The sequence below is a fragment of the Trichosurus vulpecula genome, chromosome 2 (genome assembly GCF_011100635.1).
Source record: "Trichosurus vulpecula isolate mTriVul1 chromosome 2, mTriVul1.pri, whole genome shotgun sequence".
Taxonomy (NCBI): Eukaryota; Metazoa; Chordata; class Mammalia; order Diprotodontia; family Phalangeridae; genus Trichosurus; species Trichosurus vulpecula.
This window is the reverse complement of record NC_050574.1, coordinates 430,781,456-430,802,190: the sequence shown is the minus strand read 5'-3', so window position 1 is coordinate 430,802,190 and position 20,735 is coordinate 430,781,456. Positions and strand designations below refer to the sequence as shown.

The following is a 20,735-nucleotide window of genomic DNA, read 5'->3' as shown; positions in this document are numbered from 1 at the left end:
AAAAGGAACATGAAAGAGAATTGATACTCTTGAAGACTTTAACAGGACAAAATAAGAAAGGGAGAGTGATCTAGGGATGAGGGACAGATGGAATGAATCATGAAAATGATAGTACAGAATGAAATGTTGGCCTGTCCCTGGAGCATATGTGGAGAACAGTGGAAAATAAGATGGGAAAGTAGGTTAGGAAAGTAGTCATATTCTAGAGGACCTTATCTCATAGTATTAGAGAGACCATTGAATGTTTTTGATTAGGAGATGGATATGATCAGATTTATGCCTTAGGAAAGTTATTGTGGTAGCAGTGTGGAGTGTGGCTTGGAGAAGAAGGAGGCTAGAGATTGTGAGACCAGTTAGGAGATCATTGCACTGGTACAGGTGAAAAAATTATAATAATAACTTATATATTTCTTTGAAGTTTTTAAAGTATTGTGTATGTATTAGAGCCTGACACAAGGTGATGACAGTGTGATAAGAACTGAAGGGACAGATAATAGAGAGATTATCAAAGTAGATGATACAACTTGTGAACTGTTGGAACATGGGAGGAGAAAAGCTAGGGCAGAATCAAAGCTGACTCTAAGGTTTTAAAATTGGCTCACTAGGAGGATGATGCTTTCAATAGAAATGGAACTTGGGAGGAGAGATGGATTTTACAGGTGTAATAAAAGTAGTTAACAGACATCTATTGATGAGTCAGTCCACTAGCAGTTCTTAAGAGCCTACTGTGTGCCAGACACTGCACTAAACATGGAGGATACAAAAGAAGGCAAAACACAGTCCTTTCTCTCAAGGAGCTCACAGTCCAATGAGGGGAGACAACATGCAAGCAACTATGTACAAATAAGATTGACACAGGATAAACTGGGGGCACTAGTTTTAAAGAGGCCTTTATAGAAGGTGGTACTTTAGCTGAGGCTTGAAGAAAGCCAGAGAAGAATTTTTTTTCTGTTGTTTGCTAATTTTCCAGCCTAGTTTTTTTAGTTCTTACTCTTTGGTAAAGTGGGGCTTTGCTTCCAGGGTGCAGGGTGCATTGTCCCAAGCTTAAGTGGCCTTGCGCAGCTGTTTTCAGAGATACTTGTAGGGACCTGTAAGTTTTCAGTTCTTCCAAGGTGCTATGATCTGAGGAGAGGTTTTTACTGTTCTCCTGGCCTGTGCTCTGGTCTATGAGTGACTGCAAGTACTCTTTTCTGCCCTGGAACTGTGACAACGGTACTTGCTCCACTGAGGCTGCAAGCTCTGGTGTGCTAGTGCTCCTCCTCACCCTGGGATTGCCTCCCAAGATGGTGACCCAGATCTGGGTATGGGCAAAGCAACATACTCCTGTCCCCAGTGCCAGCAAAGAGATCCTTGTAATCTCCCTCTAATCAGTTGTCAACCCCCTTATCATCTGTGGGTTGAGAGCTCCGGAGGCAGCCTCTGTTACTGCTGATCCACTTGCTCCTAAGGCTTGCTCCTGGTTTGCTGGGTCCTGGTCTGCACTGGTCTGGCTTGCACTGCTCTGTACTCCATTCTCAACCCAGTATGACAGAGCTTTCCCACCAACCTTCTAAATGGTCTTGGACTGGAAAATTGTTTCACTCCAACCTTTTGTGGGTTCTGCCACACCAGAATTTATGTTAGGGCATTATTTAAAGGTGTTCAGAGGGGTTTGGAGGACACTCAGCCAAGTCCCTGCCTTTTCTTCATCATCTTTGCTCCACTCATCCTAATTTTAGTCAGAGTAAATCATTAGGACAGGTTAAACATGTGATTCACCACACTCCTGACAGATGTCTGGACCAAATTTAAAAGTAATTGGGAAATATTTAACAAGATAAAAAAAATGCAATAAAACACGGATAATATTAATATGTGGTTTGCTAAATCAATATATGACCCTCAGGATCATTATATAAGGTTGAGTGTCCCCCCAGCCCCCAATTTCTATTTGCTTATACCACTGAACTATAGCACCAAAGAATTTGCTTTACTGGAGGGAGTACCCATATGGAATAAATCACAGATCTTTGAGTCAATTTGTAAATCAAAAATTATTATTATTTTTATTTTTTTTAATCAAAACATTATTAAATGACTACTATGTGCCTGGAATTCTATGTGGTTCTGAGGATACAAACACTATAGTTAACACTTTTAAATCAAATAACTTCCTCGAATTTGTTCTATGTTATTTTAAATGTCATTTCCCCCTCCACATTAACATGGGTGAATACTTGTGAAATTTTTCATCAGTGTGTCCTGGAACATATACTGCTGAAGTTCCTCTTCATCTGAAGGACGATCCTGTTTGCTATCGATTGTTAACACTAACAGGAACTGTGAGAACACCCAAGTTAACCTTTGATCCTCCATTTGTGTTTTTGACTCCTGTTCCTTTGGGCGTGAAAACTGGGATAGATATCAACATTATTCCCCAAAACTACTTCAGGTAAATATTTACTTAATATAAATTTACTACATAGGCTCCCTTCTTGTTGTGTCCTATTGATGTCTGTTATGGCTCATTTCTATAGTAGGGAAGGATAACTAGCATATTCATTAATTGTGTTTTTGTATGGAAAATACAAATACAAATGAAGTTGTAAAAATTGGTACACATAATTTAGTATATTATATTGTATGGAAATACTAGATATCCTTGAATTCCAGATGTAAAATCCAAGCTTTGTTAAATTCAAACATATGCATAAAAAGCAAATTTCTTTAAATACTAGGTGGTTATAACCAGTCCTGGGAAAAGTTCAATCAATACAGTAAACATCTATTAATTACTTACTATGTGGCAGGCACTGAGCTAATTACTGGGGACACAAATAAAAAAAAACGACAATCCTTTCCATATCAAGAATGTAATTCATAAAAGTTAAAAATGAGTTTTACTTACACCATGCCAACCCAGAATTATTAAGCTGTTTGGAAAGCAAACAGTACCTACAGAAGGGTAAGCTATAGTTTCTGCGGGTCCATAGAGAACCTTGAATCTATGGTAGTCATCTCTCAAGGTACCTAGTGTATGAGTCTGAATTTGGAGGTGGGGTGGGTTGGTGGCCCAGAGAGGGTGCAACAAGGTACCTTAAAAACAAAATCAGCAGTCTCGCTGTGGTATTAAGAGCCATCTGAAACAGAAGTACAAGAAAGGGTGGAAAAAAGACACTCAATATATAATATGAATCAGGTATGGGACAAGTAATTTATTCCTACACACAAAAGAAATACAAAGCATAAAAGATTCACAAGCATGCATTAGCAGAGCAGGATTCAGCTACTTGACTTATAATTACTGTTACAATTTTCTGGAAGCCTGGTAAATTAAACTTCATCAGAATGTAGAGCATTGTGGGATACTGCTAATTAGGGATTTTATATTCTCATTGTATTGCCTAAAGCACCCCCCACACACATGTCTGTTGATAAAGGAGTCAGACTTGGGCCAATCCTGTTGTTATTAGTCATTTCCTCTGATGCTTACACTTTCCCTGAAGCCATTCTATCTACTGTTTGACCTATTGTAATTACCCACTTCCCTTATTGGACCCAGGACCTCTTGCCCATTTAGACTCACAAGATCACCTCCAATCCTAGACCTTGAGAATCATATTCATTTGCCCAAGTAGCAAAGGAAACACAAAGGTGAAAAGGCAGGCAAGAGCCTTGGCTCAAGATGGTGTAAGTGGGTTCATGTTATATTTGGGGTTTGGGCTAAGGGGAATGAGTGATGCCCAGCCTTACAAGGTAGTCCAGAGTTATAGTACATGCCACACTGAAGTGTCACAGCTTAAAAAGACAACCTAAAAATTTCTCTTCCCTTGATTGTAGCCCTGACCCTCTACTAATGTCATGGGGATGTGGTGAGTTGACCCGGTAACCACTCAGAGTTCACCAATTTGTAATAAAACACAAAACCCTTTCACAGTTGGGCTACCAGATAGCCAGAAATAGACCCCAAATCACTGACATGGTCACCAGAACCAGAAATGGCAGAACTAAAGCTAGTTCATAGGAGAAGGGGGAGAGATAGCACCCCGCACGTATTCATCCTGCCACTTATAACACCATTATGAGGTAGGGCAGGAATTATACCAAAAAAATGTCTTCTAGAAATGCCCACTTTTATTATCTATTTTGGAAAAAAACAATCAAAGAATTTTAATGAATCTTTTCCCTTTAAATTAGTGCTCTCTGCTTATAATCGTTCACTCATCATCTTTGTAAGATATTATAGATGAGTTTATAGTCTCAACTGACATTGCCTTTGGCAGCCATCTCCCTCCATTTGGCAAGTAAGTCAGATGTTTGTTGACTAAGGTACTTTTAAGGCTCTTTTGTTTTCCCTGCTGTTGCAATTAATTTAAAGGTTCCAGATGAAATTATAATAGTCAGCATTGATGTTGTTACTGTTAGTCATTTCCCGTTTTTGATTTTAATAACTTAGGCCATTCAGGGTTAAATCATTTAAAATTAGATGTTTTCTCATTTTTCTTTTTGTTTATTGTAAAATAGTCTGATGGTGAGTAGACATCTGGTTCAGGGATAACATCTGTATCAATAAGGAGTTTTTCCCATCCATTAAGATGTGGTCAGTTTCATTCTTTGTGGTCTTATTTTGTGCTTATCATACCTAGCTCCTGTCAATTTTTTTTTCAAGCATAGATGTATTGCTATTTGCATCACTGGAAGGAGTACATAGATTGATATTACAGATACAGTGAGGTATAGTTATAATTATTAGTATAATTAATAATTCTAAATACTACTTATTCTTTTGTTCTTCAGTCTTTCTGGATAAAGGGAACATATCAGAAGTACTTCATATTTTCTGAGTTCTTCATTATATTTTCTATTTTGCCTATCCATTTCTCAAAGCACTGAAAGAAGATTGACATTATTATCCAGAAGTTGATATAGATAAAAATAGCATGCAAATTGCTTAGCAAATAAGCATAAAGACTTAAATTTTTGGCCAACCAGAACAATCATGCCCCTACCATCATTCAGTCTTCTTGAAAAAACAAACAAAAGCAACCACTAGCCTTTTTTTTTTTCACTCCATGTGTGACCTTTGGGAATTTGGGAATGTGTAAAATGAAAGGGTTGAATTAGGTACCCTCTAAGGTCCCTACAAGCTCTAGATGTAACCCTGAGCTTCTGACTTGCAATTCCTGTTGCTGGTTAGTATAGGCATACCTCAGAGATATTGAGGATTCTATTCTAGACCACCACAAGAAAGCAAATATTGCAATAAAGGGATCACACAACTTTTTTTGGTTCACTTATGCATATAAAAGTTATGTTTAGCTCCTATCAATTTTTAAAAAAGGAAGTCATTGGCCACTCTGATTTCTTTTCTGTGAACCATATTCTCCCACCCCCAAATTTCCCCATCTTCACTTTTCCCATATTTGCATTGAAATTAGATTGCACCTTGACTGGATCTAGAGAGTGTTATCAAGTTTTAACCCCTGTCTTCCTATGACCAACTGCCTCTCATTGACATACATGTTCTTATATAAACACATATCAGCCTAGATGGCAATAGTTCAAAGAGTGAGTAAATCAAATTAATTTCAAAATTATCCTTTCCCATTTCTCATTATAACTGCATTCTAGCAGTTACCTGTATTCTTAATCATAAATCATCCCCACCAAATCTTGACCAACTACCACACACAGGGTGGGCAAACCATCCAAGCTGAAGCAATGGGTCCCCTAAGGGAAAGGCAGGACACAGCACATGTCAAGCAGGTCCAACCACCACCACCACCTTGCCTATTGTCTCCCTTCAGATTCTGATGTAAATATTCCAGGACTCTGAACCCTAACGCCTTTGGAAAAGCAAGGCTCGCATCCCACTGCCTACATCCATCATCCTAGGGAGAATCTACCCCTATGGAGACAGAGCCTTAAATTGCTCCTTCAGCTGCTACAGTCACATTTGTTGAAGACTGAAAAAAGAAAATTCTTATCAGCAAAGTGTCTGACATTGTCAAATGGTTCAGCATCATAAACTGACATGATTTTATCATTGGAAATGGCATTGAAGAAGCATTGCCATCTCTGCTTTGCTGCTGCATCCTAAGGACCTAAGGACTTTTCCATCTGATTTACAGCTGAAACCTTCCATATGTATTGTCTCCCCCATTGGAATGTGACTTCCTTGAGAGCACAGACTTCTTACTTTTCTTTTTGTAACTCCAAAGCCTAGTACAATGCTTTGAACATAGTACGTGCTCAAGAAATGCTTTATTCATTTGTAATCAATACTATTATGTGATTACACGATTTCATAAGACTATAGGAGTCATCTCTGGTCATCCTGATCTATATCTTGTCACTGGACCCAAATGGCTCCAGCAGAGAGAGTGAGGCTGGTGACCTTGCACAGGCCTCCCTCACTTAAATCCAATTCACTTGCAAGCCATGGCATCATTTTTCTGATATCATAGTCCTCTTTGAGAATGAGGGACAGGCAGCAACAAATAAACAAAGCTATAGCGGCAGTATATTTCAACAGAACAAATATTCTGTTAGTGGTGGCAATAAAAAGGGGGCAACCTTTTCTAAAATAATTAATGTATGAATTAGATATTTTTCTTTACTCATTATATTGATTTCCAAGTATTAAAATATTATTGAAATTTTCTATATCCATGACTTACACATTTTTTATATAACTGTGAGAGTGTGAAGATATAGAGACGGTAAGTAATCTACAGGAAACTAGAACTTGTGATTTTTTTTTTTTAAATCATCATTTGCAAGGGCTACTTGAAAATTTTCCAAGGTTAATTAGCATCGACATTGAAAATATTTCAAATTTGTCTAGGAACTTTTGCTTGAATGATTAACCTCTTATAAAGAGTTCTAAAACATACTCACGTGGCAGGCGAGCCAGCCCAGTTGATGGGTATCATTAAAGGAAAAGGCCAGGAGAATAAAATTACCATCACCACCTCCTTCCTTGAGACCCAGATGGCCCGATTTCAAGAGCCTTGGGATTAACAGTCCTCCCTCCCCCCATCCCTCTCTCATGAGTAGTCCTGCTTCTAGCCTGGGCCCCATTGCCATCACTAAGAGAGTGATTTCACTGTGGAGGAGGCCACCTTCCTCACTCCCACCACCTCTGATTGTTGAACAACTGCCACCAACTGGCAGGTGAGTCCAAGAGAGTCCTAAGAATGGCAGCATCCCCACATTTAGTAAGTCCTGCTTTCAGCCAGTCCTCACACCCTTACCATCCTGGAAAGCAATTGCATGTAGAGATGTGGCCTGGCACCTGCTTCTGTGGATACAGTAGCCTGAAGAACCTAGAAAAGAAAGTTCATGCTACTAAAGACAAAACTTGGGATTGTAAATTAGTTCAACATCAGAAACTGATACAGTTTTTTCAGTGGAATGATATGAAACACTATATATTACTATTTTCTTTGGTGCTGAACCCTGAGGATCATGGAACCTTTTACATCTGAATTCTACCTGAATCCCTCTATATGTGAGCTCCTTGAGAGCAGGGACTGTTTTAATTTTCTGTGGGTATCTGAAGCACCTAGCACAGTGCTTAGCACATAGTAGGTGCTTAAAAATGCTTATTTCCTTCCTTCCTTCCTCCCTCCCTCCCTCCCTCTTTTCTTTCTTTCTTTCCTTCCTTCCTTCCTTTCTTCCTTCTTTCCTTCCTTCCTTCCTTCCTTCCTTCCTTCCTTCCTTCCTTCCTTCCTTATTTCTTTCCTTCCTCCCTCCCTTCCTTCCTCCTTCCCTTCCTCCTTTCCTTCTTTTCTCCCTTCTTTCCTTCCTTCCTTCCCTCCTTCTTTCCTTAATTCCTTCCTTCTTTTATTTCATTTATTTATTCACAGTTACATAAAAAATGTAGGTAACAAAAACTAAGGTTTTAGGGGGCAGCTAGATGGCGCAGTGAGTAGAGCACCAGCCTTGGAGCCAGGAGGACCTGAGTTCAAATCCGGGCTCAGACACTTGACACGTGTACTAGCTGTGTGACCTTGGGCAAGTCACTTAACCCCAATTGCCCTGCCTTCCCCCCTCAAAAAAAAAAAAAAAACAAAAACAAAACTAAGGTTTTAGAAGTAGAAGTATTGCTCATTTTCCCAATTTAAATATTAAAAAACGTATTTAAGAAGAGTAATGTTTAGGCTAATGTTATGATTATAACTAGGCTAATCTTAAAATGGTTGGCTTCTTTGTTGATATACAGAGAAGCTTTAGTTAAAGTATATTTAGAACAATGACTTTGCTTATTTATGGTAGGTTATTATAATCCTACTATAATAAATACATAGAGAATAATATTGATAACATCTTTATAAGTACTTTGTTGATGTGATGGTACAAAACAGATTGGCAGATGTATATAGAATCTAATATTTAGTTATTTTGGACTAACAGTTATGATTAATTTGAAAACAGGAAATCAGCAGTGTATGCCCGAGTTCCAACAATTAAGCTCTATGACGGTGTTATGATAGATGTCCTTTCTGTGGATTTTCCAAATGGCAAAGATATTGAAGTCTCACCAGATGGAATAAACACAGGACTAATTTCTCACATCAGTTTTAAATCAATGAAGCCAGTGTCTTTTTCAGCTGAGGTGCTATTTTTGGATGAAGAAAATAACTGGTAAGGTGTTTAAATATATACTATTTTTGGCACTTCTGTGTTCATCAAAAGGAAAGAATGATCATTAATTTATATTCTAAAGTGGTTAGAAAAAAATTCCTAACAACATAGCATCTAATATTATAAGATAAAGCCTGAAAAGTAACTTTGCTTTCAGGATCAATATTTTAAAAAAAAACTGTAAGTTGTACTTCCTGCTAATTATTTTTTAAATCATTGATAGATTATAAAAGAAACTATGAATCTTTGGTATGGCAAAAAGAAAAAGAAATCATTTTCAGTTGTAATATATTTCTTTCTCTTTGTATTTTATGTGTCTAAGTCTTTTGAACTTCTTCATTCAATGAATTACTCATTCAACAAGCATTTCTTGAGTATCCACCACATATCAGGCATTGTGATAAGCACCATGGATACAAATACAAAACGAATGGTTCCATGAATGCATATACATCTTTATCTCTCTATGTCTATCTATCTATCTATGTATATATGTACACATATGTAAGTATATAATATACATGTATATGTGTATGTACACAATAATATATAAAATAAATACAAGGTAATTTTGTGGTGGGAGGCACTAGAAATTGGAAAGACCTGGAAGAGTTTTGTTCAGAAGGCATTTGAACTGTGCTTTGAAGAAAAGATAGAAGTAATTAGAGAACGCATTCTAGGCTAGTGGAGTATTGGGAAACAGAATATTATATGTAAGAAATAGCAAGAAGGACAGTTTGGCTGGACCATAAAGTAAGTGAAGGGAAATAATACATAAATTTGTAAAGGTAGGTTGGACTATGAAGGCTAGGAAGGAATGTAAATGCCAAACACAGGAGTCTGCATTTGAGCTTATAGGTAATAAGGAACCAATGGAGTTTACTAGGTAGCAGAGTGATCCTATCTGTGATTTAAGAAATATACCTTGGTTACTATGTGAAGAATAGATTGGAAAGGAGAGAAATTGGAGTTCAGGAGACCATTAAGGAATCTACTGTAACTATCCAGGCAAAAGGTGATGAAAACCTGGAGTTGGGGAGTGGTCATTTGAATGGAAAGTAGCAGGTAGATTCAAGCGATGACACAAAGGTTGAATCAATAAGTCTTGGCAACCAATTGGATTTGTGGATTGAGAGAGAATGAGAAGTTGATGTTGACTCCAAGGCTGGAAGCTTGTGTGACTTAGATGGGTAATTCAGAAGAGTGGGGTGAGTTCTTGTGGGAAAGTGAGTTTAATTTTGAATATGTTGAGTTTGAAGTGCCTTCAGGACAGACCTGGATAACTGGCAGTAGGTAAGGGCCAAAATTAAAATAGGCTAAACTTCTTTGGGCCACAGATAGGTTTTTAGTGGCTCACTTTCCAAGTAAAGGTGTAATTAATGATTAAACTATTTTGCAAATAAATCATATTTTAAAAAAGAAAAATTTCAATTAATATCAATTAATTGCACTTATTACCTAAGATTTTTATTTACTATGAAATCACATTAATGTTAAAAATTACTTTGCTAAGTGGTACAAGTTTTAAGACATTTTTCAGGTTTTCTTACTGTTTACATTTAGTTAATAGGACATTTTACACTTCTTGTCAGCAATCAGTTTATTGTACTCTGGAATCATGTTTGAAATCAATTTCTTTAGAAATCTGAAAGCCAACCTTCGTAGCCACCTCAATTTATGAGTTTACTTTCTTGAAAAACTATTGTTCCCCATTGAGATTTTCCAACAATTTGGATGCTTTAATTTGTTTTTCATTGGTGTCCAATTTGCTTAAGTCAGGATGTTTTGATTCTAAATGGCAATGAAGATTGTATTCCTTCAGAATGTCTATTACTTCCTGGCAAATAAAGCACAATATTTTGTCCCTTGGATAAGTAAACAAGTATCTATTTGTCCACTCCAGAATAAATACTGTATGTTCTGATCCAATCTTCCATTTCTTTTTATCATCCATTTTACAAAGTCACCCCCAAAACTTTAATGTTAGAACCAAAAAAATCTCCACAGCAACTGCTCACATGCAAGGAAATACTGAACTGAGTGTCTGACCTTGGAGTGACTCTCTCCCACAAGAACATGTATTTCCGTTTGTGATACCTTGGATTCTGACAGCTGAACTGTCCCCTTTTCTTGCCTGGAACTGGGTTCACCATGCCACTTCACAGCCATCTCCACAGGAGGCTGTACACAGCAGCCTCTGCCCCTGCCAACCCCACTCTCTCTTTCCAACTTGAGCTCCCTTATATGAACTGTTTTCTCCTGTTAGAAGATGAGCTACTTTAGGGCAGGAACTGTGTTTTGTATTTATCTCTCTACTGCTTAGCACAGAGTTTGGCCTATACTAATCACTTAAATAATTTTAAATTCATTCAATTATTCTATAAGGAATATCTTGAGCTCTCTGGAGAAAGAAAATAGGGGAATATTAGATCCAACAAAATCTATTGTTATGCCAGGAATTTAGAACCATGAACCCATAGAATGTTTGAGCTAAATGGGACCTTAGAGATTTGCCAGTTTAATACCCCCTTTTTACAGATAAAAAACAAAAACTGAGACCCAGTATGTCTTAGTGATTTTTCCAATGTGACTTATTCCAAGTCATACTGAAAATAATTATCTGAGCTGGGACTGTAACTGTCTTCTGACTCTCATTGCAATGTTCTTGTACTTTATTATGCTTTATTTTTAAAACTTCATTAGCGTTCAACATTTTAGTCATAGAATCCTTCAAAAGCTCTAGAATGGGACTTCAGACTTTACTTGGTCTACTCCTCAGCTGAAAGCTTAGTCTCTTCTCTGTGGCATCTCCAATAATTCAGACTGTTTGAAAATCTCTAGTGATGAGGAAATTCACTTCCTGATGAGTCAGCCTATTATTTCAGGCACCCTTAATTGTTAGGAAATCCTTCTCCATATTAAGACAAAGTCTATCTTTTAATTTATATTGGTGCTAATGGTGCATGTTGTAGCTACATGAGATAAATCTAATTTCTTTTAAAACAGTTCTGAAATGTATTCTTTACCTTCATTATTGGTTATACATATGCTGAAAGTAGACACATGGCTGTTCCTAGTCATTTGCTTTTCCTTTTTAGTTCTTGTTAAAATAACCTCTTACTGTAGTTCCTGATTTAAGAAAAATTTCTTAAAAAGGAATCAAAGATTACTGTCATAGAGGCATTTTGAAATTCTGTCATCACTCATTTATACAATTTCAAAATGAAAAACACATTCCATTATTCTTAAATCATTTTTGTCTACTACCAAACAAAATCTAATTACTCAAATACGATAGATTTCCTCCTATTATTTTATGTAGCTGATTTTCAATTTTGTCTTGTAATAATTAACTTAATGCTTAGAAAAATGGATAGACAGTTTTGGAATTAGGTTGTAAGTAAACCTATAGCATCAATTTTAAAAGTTTATTTTTTTAAACCATGGTGAAGTTCCATAACTTTATGTACCTGTCATTTTCTAGAGCCTTCTATTTTCTTTTAGACTTCTTCTTACTGATTGATTGATTATGGATTAATCCACCATTTTTTTCTTTTTTTCATATGCACTTTTGATATTCAGTGCCATGCAACAACAAAAAAAATTAGAACAATTTTGTCAAAGGCAATTGTCCAATTTCTCTAACATTTGTACCTTTATTTTTCTTGAGATTTGAAATTTTAGTTTCCACATCACCTTTTATCAATTAAACAATTCAGTTATGCTTTTTGAAATTGTTTGGTATGATATTGCAAACTATTTATATGAATGCCTTTTAAAATATTATTTTCTTCTACAGTAAACTTGGATATTTGCCATTTTATCTATATCAGCATTACATCTCAATATTATTCAACATGATATGACCGTTAAAGTTGAAATGATATTTTAGACTGCCTTACCAAAAAGCCTACTTAAGGACTTGGAAGCTTATAGACTCCCTGTACTTTACTCTGGTCAGATTACATCTGGAGTATTTTGTTCAGTTCTGGATGCCACCCTTTAGGCAGGGCATAGGTAACAGGTTGAACATCTATAAAAGAACAACCAGGAAGGGGAAGAGCTTCAAGTTCATGCCAGACGAAGATTAGTTCAAAGAAGGGTGCCTGCTTAGCCTGGAGAAAAGTCTTTCCAGAAGGTGTGCATGATAGCTGTCATCAAGCATTTGAAAAACTGTCATTTAGAAGAAGGATTAAGCTTATCCTGCTTTTCCCAGAAGAAACAACTAGAAGCAGTGAATCGAAGTTGCCGAGGGTCAGATTTTGACTCAAAGAGAAACAAACAAAAGTTGAATGTGGTATCTCTCACTAGTGGCTTTGGAGTGAAAATTCATTGTAGGGGGTGTTGATTCTCAGTTAAGGTATGACTTGGATTATATGACTTCTGAAATCCCTTTTAGTTCCAATTGAAAAATATTTATTCAGCCCATACTATTTGTAAAGCTCTCTGTTCAACACTGAAGGATATAAAGACAAAAAATCTACTGTGAGACTCCAATTGTGAATCTGTGTGTCTTCTCTGGTTCATTTGTCCTAAGAAAGGAAGGCATTGAAAAAGTCATTAATATTTTTGTCTTAAGACCGTTGCATAATACATAATAAATTAGTGATGGTACCTAAACTGAATACCTGTTTATAAACTTCTTTAAGGTGTGAAACACGATATTGATATTTAACCTCAAGAAATATAGTTTGCCATCTCAGAAAATGTATGCATCAATGTTGACTTTCCATTTTTCAACTTTCCTGTAATGTTGGGATGTTGCTATGCAGATGATACAATTGGAATGTGGTGGCTTGGAGGGTAACATGACTAAGTTTTTTTTCTCCCATAAATTCATCATGAAACCAGTTTTTTCCCCATTCTGAAAGTTGCTAATACTGTAGATGGTAAGGTGTAACAAAAATTATTTAATACTGAAGAAAAATCAACCTTGTAATAATTCTATTAAAATTGAGATTCTAATATAAAAAAAAATAAATTGTATTGTAAATGTAATAGAAAACATGCTTTAGCTTTAGAGAGTCTCCAAAATGCTCTTTGGTTACATGTTAAATAAGTCAATTAATAGGTCATGTGAAAGACAAAGAAAGGTTACAATATATACTTCCAATAGCCTGAAGACTAAATAATTTTTTGTGGCTAGTCACAACTTGAAAGTATCTTGGGGCTGTACTGAACCATGAATTAAACTTGTTAGCAGTTAGGCAGTCCTGTCAAATTAACAGGCAAATCACAAGATGCATAAATTGGATTGCAGCATGTAAGAAATGTGGGCTAATCTTCCCATTGAACCAGCTGAACAAATAGTATGCTCAGGTTTGGATGGTATAACTTCAGATCAGTAGCAAATTTTGAGAGGTCTCATAGGAAAGGGACTGGAAAGCAAGTGATTGGAAAGTAGTTAGAAAACAGGAACTAGGGGGGCAGGGAGGGAAAGTGGACAAGCATTACTGTGTGCCTGGCGCTCTGCTAAGTGCTCAATAAATATTCTCTCATTTGATTCTCACAATTGTGAGTAAAAATTAAAGGAACTGATGTTGTTTAAGTTGAGAAGTATACATTAGGGTTAACATAGTTGGTTTAACTATATTATGGCAATATTATGCAGAGGCCAAATAGATTTCACCTCTAGAAAAACTGATGGAGTCTGGCAAGGTAGTACCCCCCTTTAATTCCTGCTACTTGGGAGGTTGCAGCTGTAAGATCACTTGGGCTCAGGAATTTTGAGCTTCAATAAGGGCTAAAGCCTTTCAGGTATTCCCACTAAATCCAGAATCAGTATAGGGAGTCCTTGGTCGGAGGCCACTAGGATTCCTATGGAAGAGGAGAACCGGTTCAGGTGGGGATCACAGGTACTGTTCTTAAAACAACTGGACAAAATCCCATATATTTTTAGGAGCTGCTAGTCTTTTAGCACACTATAGACTACTGATGATCTTAGTTGTATCACGTTCTTTCTTATATAAAGGTCACAGAAGGATTTTAAATGATCTTTCAGTTATTCAAAGATAACAGAATATTTTAGAAATTTAAAATGTAAATAATTAACATATATCTTGTACCTCAATAAGTCTTAAGAGAGTTACATTGTAATATTTTATATTTAAAGAAATATTCATGAAATTTGCCCTCAATCAAGTCTTAGAAGGATTAAAAAAACCGTTTGGATCTGATATCCAAATGTGAGATGGTATAATACTAAATTTTAATAATTTTTCTATGTAACGAAAAAGTAGCTTATCAAACCTTGTTATGGGGTCATAAACCTTTTTACTAGTTAGTAAACCTTGCTATGCTTCATCTCATTGAAATAATAGAGGGGTCATAATTACTTACTTAAATAAGAATTAATGATTTTAAAAATGATTCAATAAAAATAAGCACGCAATAAAGAAACATTAAAGACTGACTTAGACATTAACTCATCATTGTGCTATATTTATTGAAAACTATATAAACTATATTTATTGAAAAATGCATTGTAGACTTAGCTAAGAAGTTTTGACTTCCATTTTTGTGGCTGTCAAACATCACCTTTCCAAATAAATGGATATTAAGGCACAGGAAACTTTGTATATTTTAGAAGAGACTGCAAGGAAATGATTCAAATGTACATCTTAGGCTATCTGAGGTCTTAGTGAGAAGCAGAATCTGGGGTAGAGAACTAGCCTTGGAGCCGGGAAGAGGCATTCAAATCTCACCTCTGACACATTCTGACTACAACCCTCAGCCATTCATTTAACCTCTGAGTTATTGTGGAGTCCTTTCAATCATGGCCCACTCTTTGTGACCCCATTTTGGGGTTTTATTGGCAAAGATACTGGATTGGTTTGACATTTTTTTTCTCCAGCTCACTTTACGGATGAGAAACCGAGACAAACAGGGTTAAATGACTTGCCCAGGATCACACAGCTAGTAAGCAGTTGAGGCTGGATTTGAACTCAGGAAAATGAGTCTTCTTGGTTCCAAGCCCAGTCTTCTATCTACTCTACCGCCCAGCTGCCAAATCTCTCAGTACTCCCAGGTAATCTTCTATGTTTTGGAAAGAGTCCTACTCTGCACTGGTAGAGGAAATTCCTCATAGGGTACTTCCTACACTGATAAAATCATGAGTCTGGTAAAAGTAAATGCAATTACTTAATTCCTTTGTATCATTATTTCTTCAACTGCAAAAATTATGAATTAAATTACTACCTGCTTTTTATATGCTTAGCATGGAGATAGGGAAAGGGATTAAACATGCGATTTCATAGACCGAAAAGTTTTGAATTTCTTTGGAAGACTTAATGAAGCTAGGTTGGGAGAGCAAATTAAGAAGCATTTGCTGTTCAGTGGATGGAGTAGGAGGTGTAGGAGTCCACTGGGTCTTTTCCTTTCTTTGGGAACTCTAGTAATTGCTCCACTCCAACTGTTGAACACCATAGAATAATGAGGATAGTCTCCTCAGAGACTGAAGAAATTCTTAGAATCACTTTAGTGTGACCACTTTATTTTGCTCAATAGGAAACTGAATCCCAGCACTGAGTTGCTTAACGTGAGACAACTAGCTTAATGGCAGAGTCTCCTGAGTCTAGTCCAGTGTTCCTGGCACATGAGTTAATGGCAGAATTAGAGCAGTAATTTGAAAACTGATAGTATCTTAAACTGTGGTACATTTTTTTGGTTCCAAGAAGTAGAAAATCTGCAAGTTGACTGTTTTTTTTTACTCTTCTACTTCCTACTATGAAGCTTCTTAAAAAGAAAGAAGTAGCAGTAAAGATAGAAGCAACATTTCCAGGAGGCCCATTTCTATGTTTCTTAAACAAGGAATTGTTGTGAATTCTTCATCCTGGAGGAATGGAAGGAATAGTAAGCACATGTATATTCTGCGAAGGAAATAATTATTGAGTGTAGCATTATTCACAAAGCCACAGGAATATAGCATCAATTTGCTGAACTTTTCTCTCTCACAAAGGAGGACATATAATTTAGTGTAACTGAAATTAAATAGTAATTTAGAAGACAACTAATAAAGCAAAAACATTTCATTTCTGTCTCTTTGATCACTTAATCTTAGTGACAATTGTGGTTTAGCACTCTGAGAATAATTTTTCAGAATGTTTGCCCTGGAATATTGAATGTTCTTTAGAATTTAACATGGACTTTCAGCTTTGGCAAATCTGAATATCCAAAACTGATAGTTTGGGTGATAAATTTAGGTGATAAGGCCTGTGTTCTTATTGACTCACAATTAATATGAAGAGATAATCAGCATGGTGTCCCGGAAAGGGTGCTGGATTTGGAATTAGGGCACCTGGGATTGAATTCTGGCCCTGTTACTTACTGCTTATGAGCTTGGCCAATTTTCATTAGCCTCTGTGCCCCTGATTTGTTGGGCAATTGGCATGCATTTCTTAATAAACCAATGTACTTGGAATATTGAATCTTTGTTTTCTTTAGTCTTTTCATCTTCTACTTGCCACAGTTTGAACCAATGGTACATCTATTTGTAAGTGCCCAAAAATATTTTGTCATATGGACCTGGAGCTCAGAAGAGATGAACACTGGATATAGAGAGCTGGGAGTCATCTATATACAGCAGTTCTCTCTTTATGTAAGTGGACCTTTCTGAAGACCTCTACATAAAGTGATTTTTTTCCATGATGTAAATTTACTCCTACCCAGCCACTTCACTTAGCCTATATAACAAAGGCATAAAAAAATACCTTTATGCAAGTCATAAAATGTTCTAAAATGCAGACATGTTAAATACTGTACCATGATAATAAATAGAATTATGAAATGAAAGGTAAAGTTAATGACAAAGTATGTACAGTAAACATGGGTGTACAGTATAGTGCCCCTTCCCTACCCACTGTAGTTAGCCTTTATCACTGGTGGTTGACTGTGCAACTTTTTTTTAGTGAAGCCATCAAGAGATGTTTGGACAGTGGCTTTCTTTTTCCCTCATATATCTGATGGATAGCCTGCAATGTTATCCTCAACAAGTCTTTAAATTTGTAAAAATCTTGAAATATTTGGATCTGTCTTTTCAATACAAGAAAAAAATTCATTCAAATGATAAAATACTTCTGCCAACTGTTTTACTGTGAAACTTTTTGGGTCAGTCTCAGGTTCCAAAGCTTCCCCTTCTTCTGAAATCTTTGTAGCTAGCAGCTCAATCAGATCCTCATTCAGAATCCTCACTCAGATTTCTTTCAAAATTTTTTATGTAGAGTCAAATTTACATAATTTGAATTTACAGAAAGTGAGGTCTGTATGTACAGGCAGTAATTGAACCTATGGGAGCTGATAAGGTCATCAAGAGAAAATGTGTAGAGAGAAAAGAGAAGAGGGTCAGTACACAGTCTGAGAGTTTATCTACAATTTGCCGATGGGACATAGAGGATTGTACAGCAAAGGGAACAGAGGAGTTGTCCGACAAATTAGGAGAATTAGGAGAAAGCAGTGTCAAAAGAGCCCAGAGGAGAGGTTTTCTATGAGAAGAGTTCCAGAAGTGTCAAATGTTACAGAATGGTCATTAAGGGTGAAGACTGAGAAGGTCATCGGATCTGACAATAAAGAGGTTAACGGTAACTTTGGAGACAGCAATATCAATAGAGTGATTAGTTTGGAAGCCAGACTGCAAGGTGTTGATAAGTGAATGAAAGGAGAGCAAGTGATCTCTGTGTAAAGTCTCTTTCATTAGTACTCACTGTCTTAATTTGTTTTGGTTATTCTTTGTTGGTTTATTTTAACAGCATTATTTCTTCCTGCTCATTTATCATAATCAAATATGCTTTGGCATTTCCTACCATAGAGAAGACTGAAAATTTTAAAAACTGAAGTTATTCCAACAACAGAAAGGGTCTTGTGTAAAAGAGAATACTTTTCTGATCTTGGAAAGAAAAGGACAAAAAATTGGATAATTGATGAAAATATTTAACCTTATAGATTTCCATTAAGCTTAACACTATGTCTTTTATTCACTTAATTACATGTATTAAATTCTTTTAGCTATTTTATTTAATATCTCTAATTTTGTATCTTGAGTATTCAATGACATTTAGTCCTGTCAAGTTTGAACATTTCAATTGCTCCAACTGAAAAATAACCAAGATTTAAATAAAATCAATGAAAAACATTTCAAAATTTAAGTAGGCTTACTTAAGTTAATTTTTTCTAATAGTAGAATTTTATAAAAAAAAGAATTGTACTTTAAAATATGTCAGGGATATTTTGAAACCTTCATTTTTATAATAGATGCACTATATCCTTGCATTGACTTTGTTCTCACATGCAGATTTTTATGAAAGTTGGAGGTTTTTCTTTTTCCTTTTAATAGATATTTAGATAATAATCATTTTAAAAGGCCAATCACAATGAGAATTAATGTGATATATATGTACATACACACATATATATTATATACATGAAATAGACTTACTTTTAAAAAAGCTAGGGAAATGTCACTAATTGGTACATGCATCTCACATGTTTAATTCATGTTATTCAGGCTAGCTTTAGAGTAAGCTGAGATATTATAATGGCAAGCAAAGTGGGACTTTTTGTTTTGCTCTTTTTTCTTTTGGAGTTCTAGTTCTTCTCAGCACTAAGGTAATCAGGTAGCTTTGACTGAGACTTGCCTTTATTTGAATCAAGATTTTTTGATCAATCAAGAGTCTTTGATGACCTGCTTAAGTCACAATAAAGCCTAAGTCACATGAGTTCAAGTCACATGGTTGTGAGGCCCTCTGTAGGCTGACGCTGAGGAAATATATATATATATATATATGTATATATACACACACACACATATATATATATACATATACATATATATATATATATATGCTTATATATATGCTAAGGTTAGCATTTTGCTTTGGGGGTGCACTCATTGGAAGAGTGTTACTGTGATTTCACCAGACAATACTCTAAGTAGCTATTAAGGAGCCTCCCTGGCTTTGAAAACCCAGATGTTAGTTCTGCTCTCTCTGGTAACTATGTGTGTATTGCTATGGACAGACAGATAGATGTCCTGTATGCTGATTTGTGCTATTTGCTCTGTTTATATAATTTCTGCTTGTAATTTCTGTTTGTGTTTTCTCTGAAGTTCAGGGTGCTGACTTTTCCCCCTGAAGTAAGTGAAATAAGTGTGTATGTGTGTGTGTGTGTGTGTGTGTGTGTGTGTGCGTGTTTAATTAAAGTGAGATTGCAAAATCTTTAAAGTTGCTTTCCTTAGAAAAGCAAAGAACTTGTGCTAACAGCCCTCCTGTGTGCTGCTGTTGTTGGTCTTATACTTCCACAGCAGCTGCTAGCAGCATTGTTTTCACAGATATCTAGCAGAAATCATGGTCAGAAGCTATCTTGAGATGTCAGTGACTCTATTTGAATTAAGGCATAACTACATAAAGACCATATAAGAAAAATGGATACTCATTAAATTTTTAAATACCACATGTATAGAAGGCTCTGTAACATTATTTTCATAATTTATCCCATCTTATCACACCCTCCAATCCAATGAGTATTTACTAAGTGGTTACTACATACAAGGTAATCTGCTAGATATTGGAGATACAAAGTCAAAACTAAGAATGGACCCTAAACTCAAGGCGCTTACATTTTTCTGGGAGAATATAACTTAGAAACAGATACATGTGATACAAGATAGTTGGAGGGATAAGGAGAGAGCACTCATTTCTAGGGGAATCAGGAGAGGCTTGCCCTAGAAAATAACACATGACCCAAGACTTGAAGAAAACTTGGAATTCTAAGAGGCAGAGGTGGTGAGAGGGTGTATTTTGAGTATGGGAGATGCTTCTGTCCAAATATATTAAAGTAGGATACTGAATGCTGAAATCAGGGAGCAGTGGTATGTTTGAAGGGAATTATGGGGATAAGCCTGAAGAAGTTGGCAGGAAATAGCTTGTGAAGGGCTTTAAATGCCAAACAGAGGAGCTTGTATTTTATCCTCAAGGTGACAGGGAGCCACTGAAGTTTCTTGAATAGGAGAGTTACATCATTAGACTTGTTTTGGGAAAATGTTTTAGTCACTGAACAGATGATGAATTGGAGAAGGGACTTAGAAGCCAAAGCAAGTGTGATTAGGAGGTTGCTGT

The 20,735-nt window shown here is 36.2% G+C and overlaps 1 protein-coding gene across 1 annotated transcript in view; it reads left to right on the top strand.

The window, feature by feature from the left end:
* CFAP47 (cilia and flagella associated protein 47) overlaps positions 1–20,735 on the top strand; it is a 965,255-nt gene that overhangs the window by 198,892 nt on the left and 745,628 nt on the right. The window contains exons 27-28 of the mRNA XM_036744194.1: positions 2,236–2,431; positions 8,419–8,628. Coding sequence (XP_036600089.1) covers positions 2,236–2,431; positions 8,419–8,628 — 406 coding nt within the window. The remainder of the gene's footprint in view (positions 1–2,235; positions 2,432–8,418; positions 8,629–20,735) is intronic.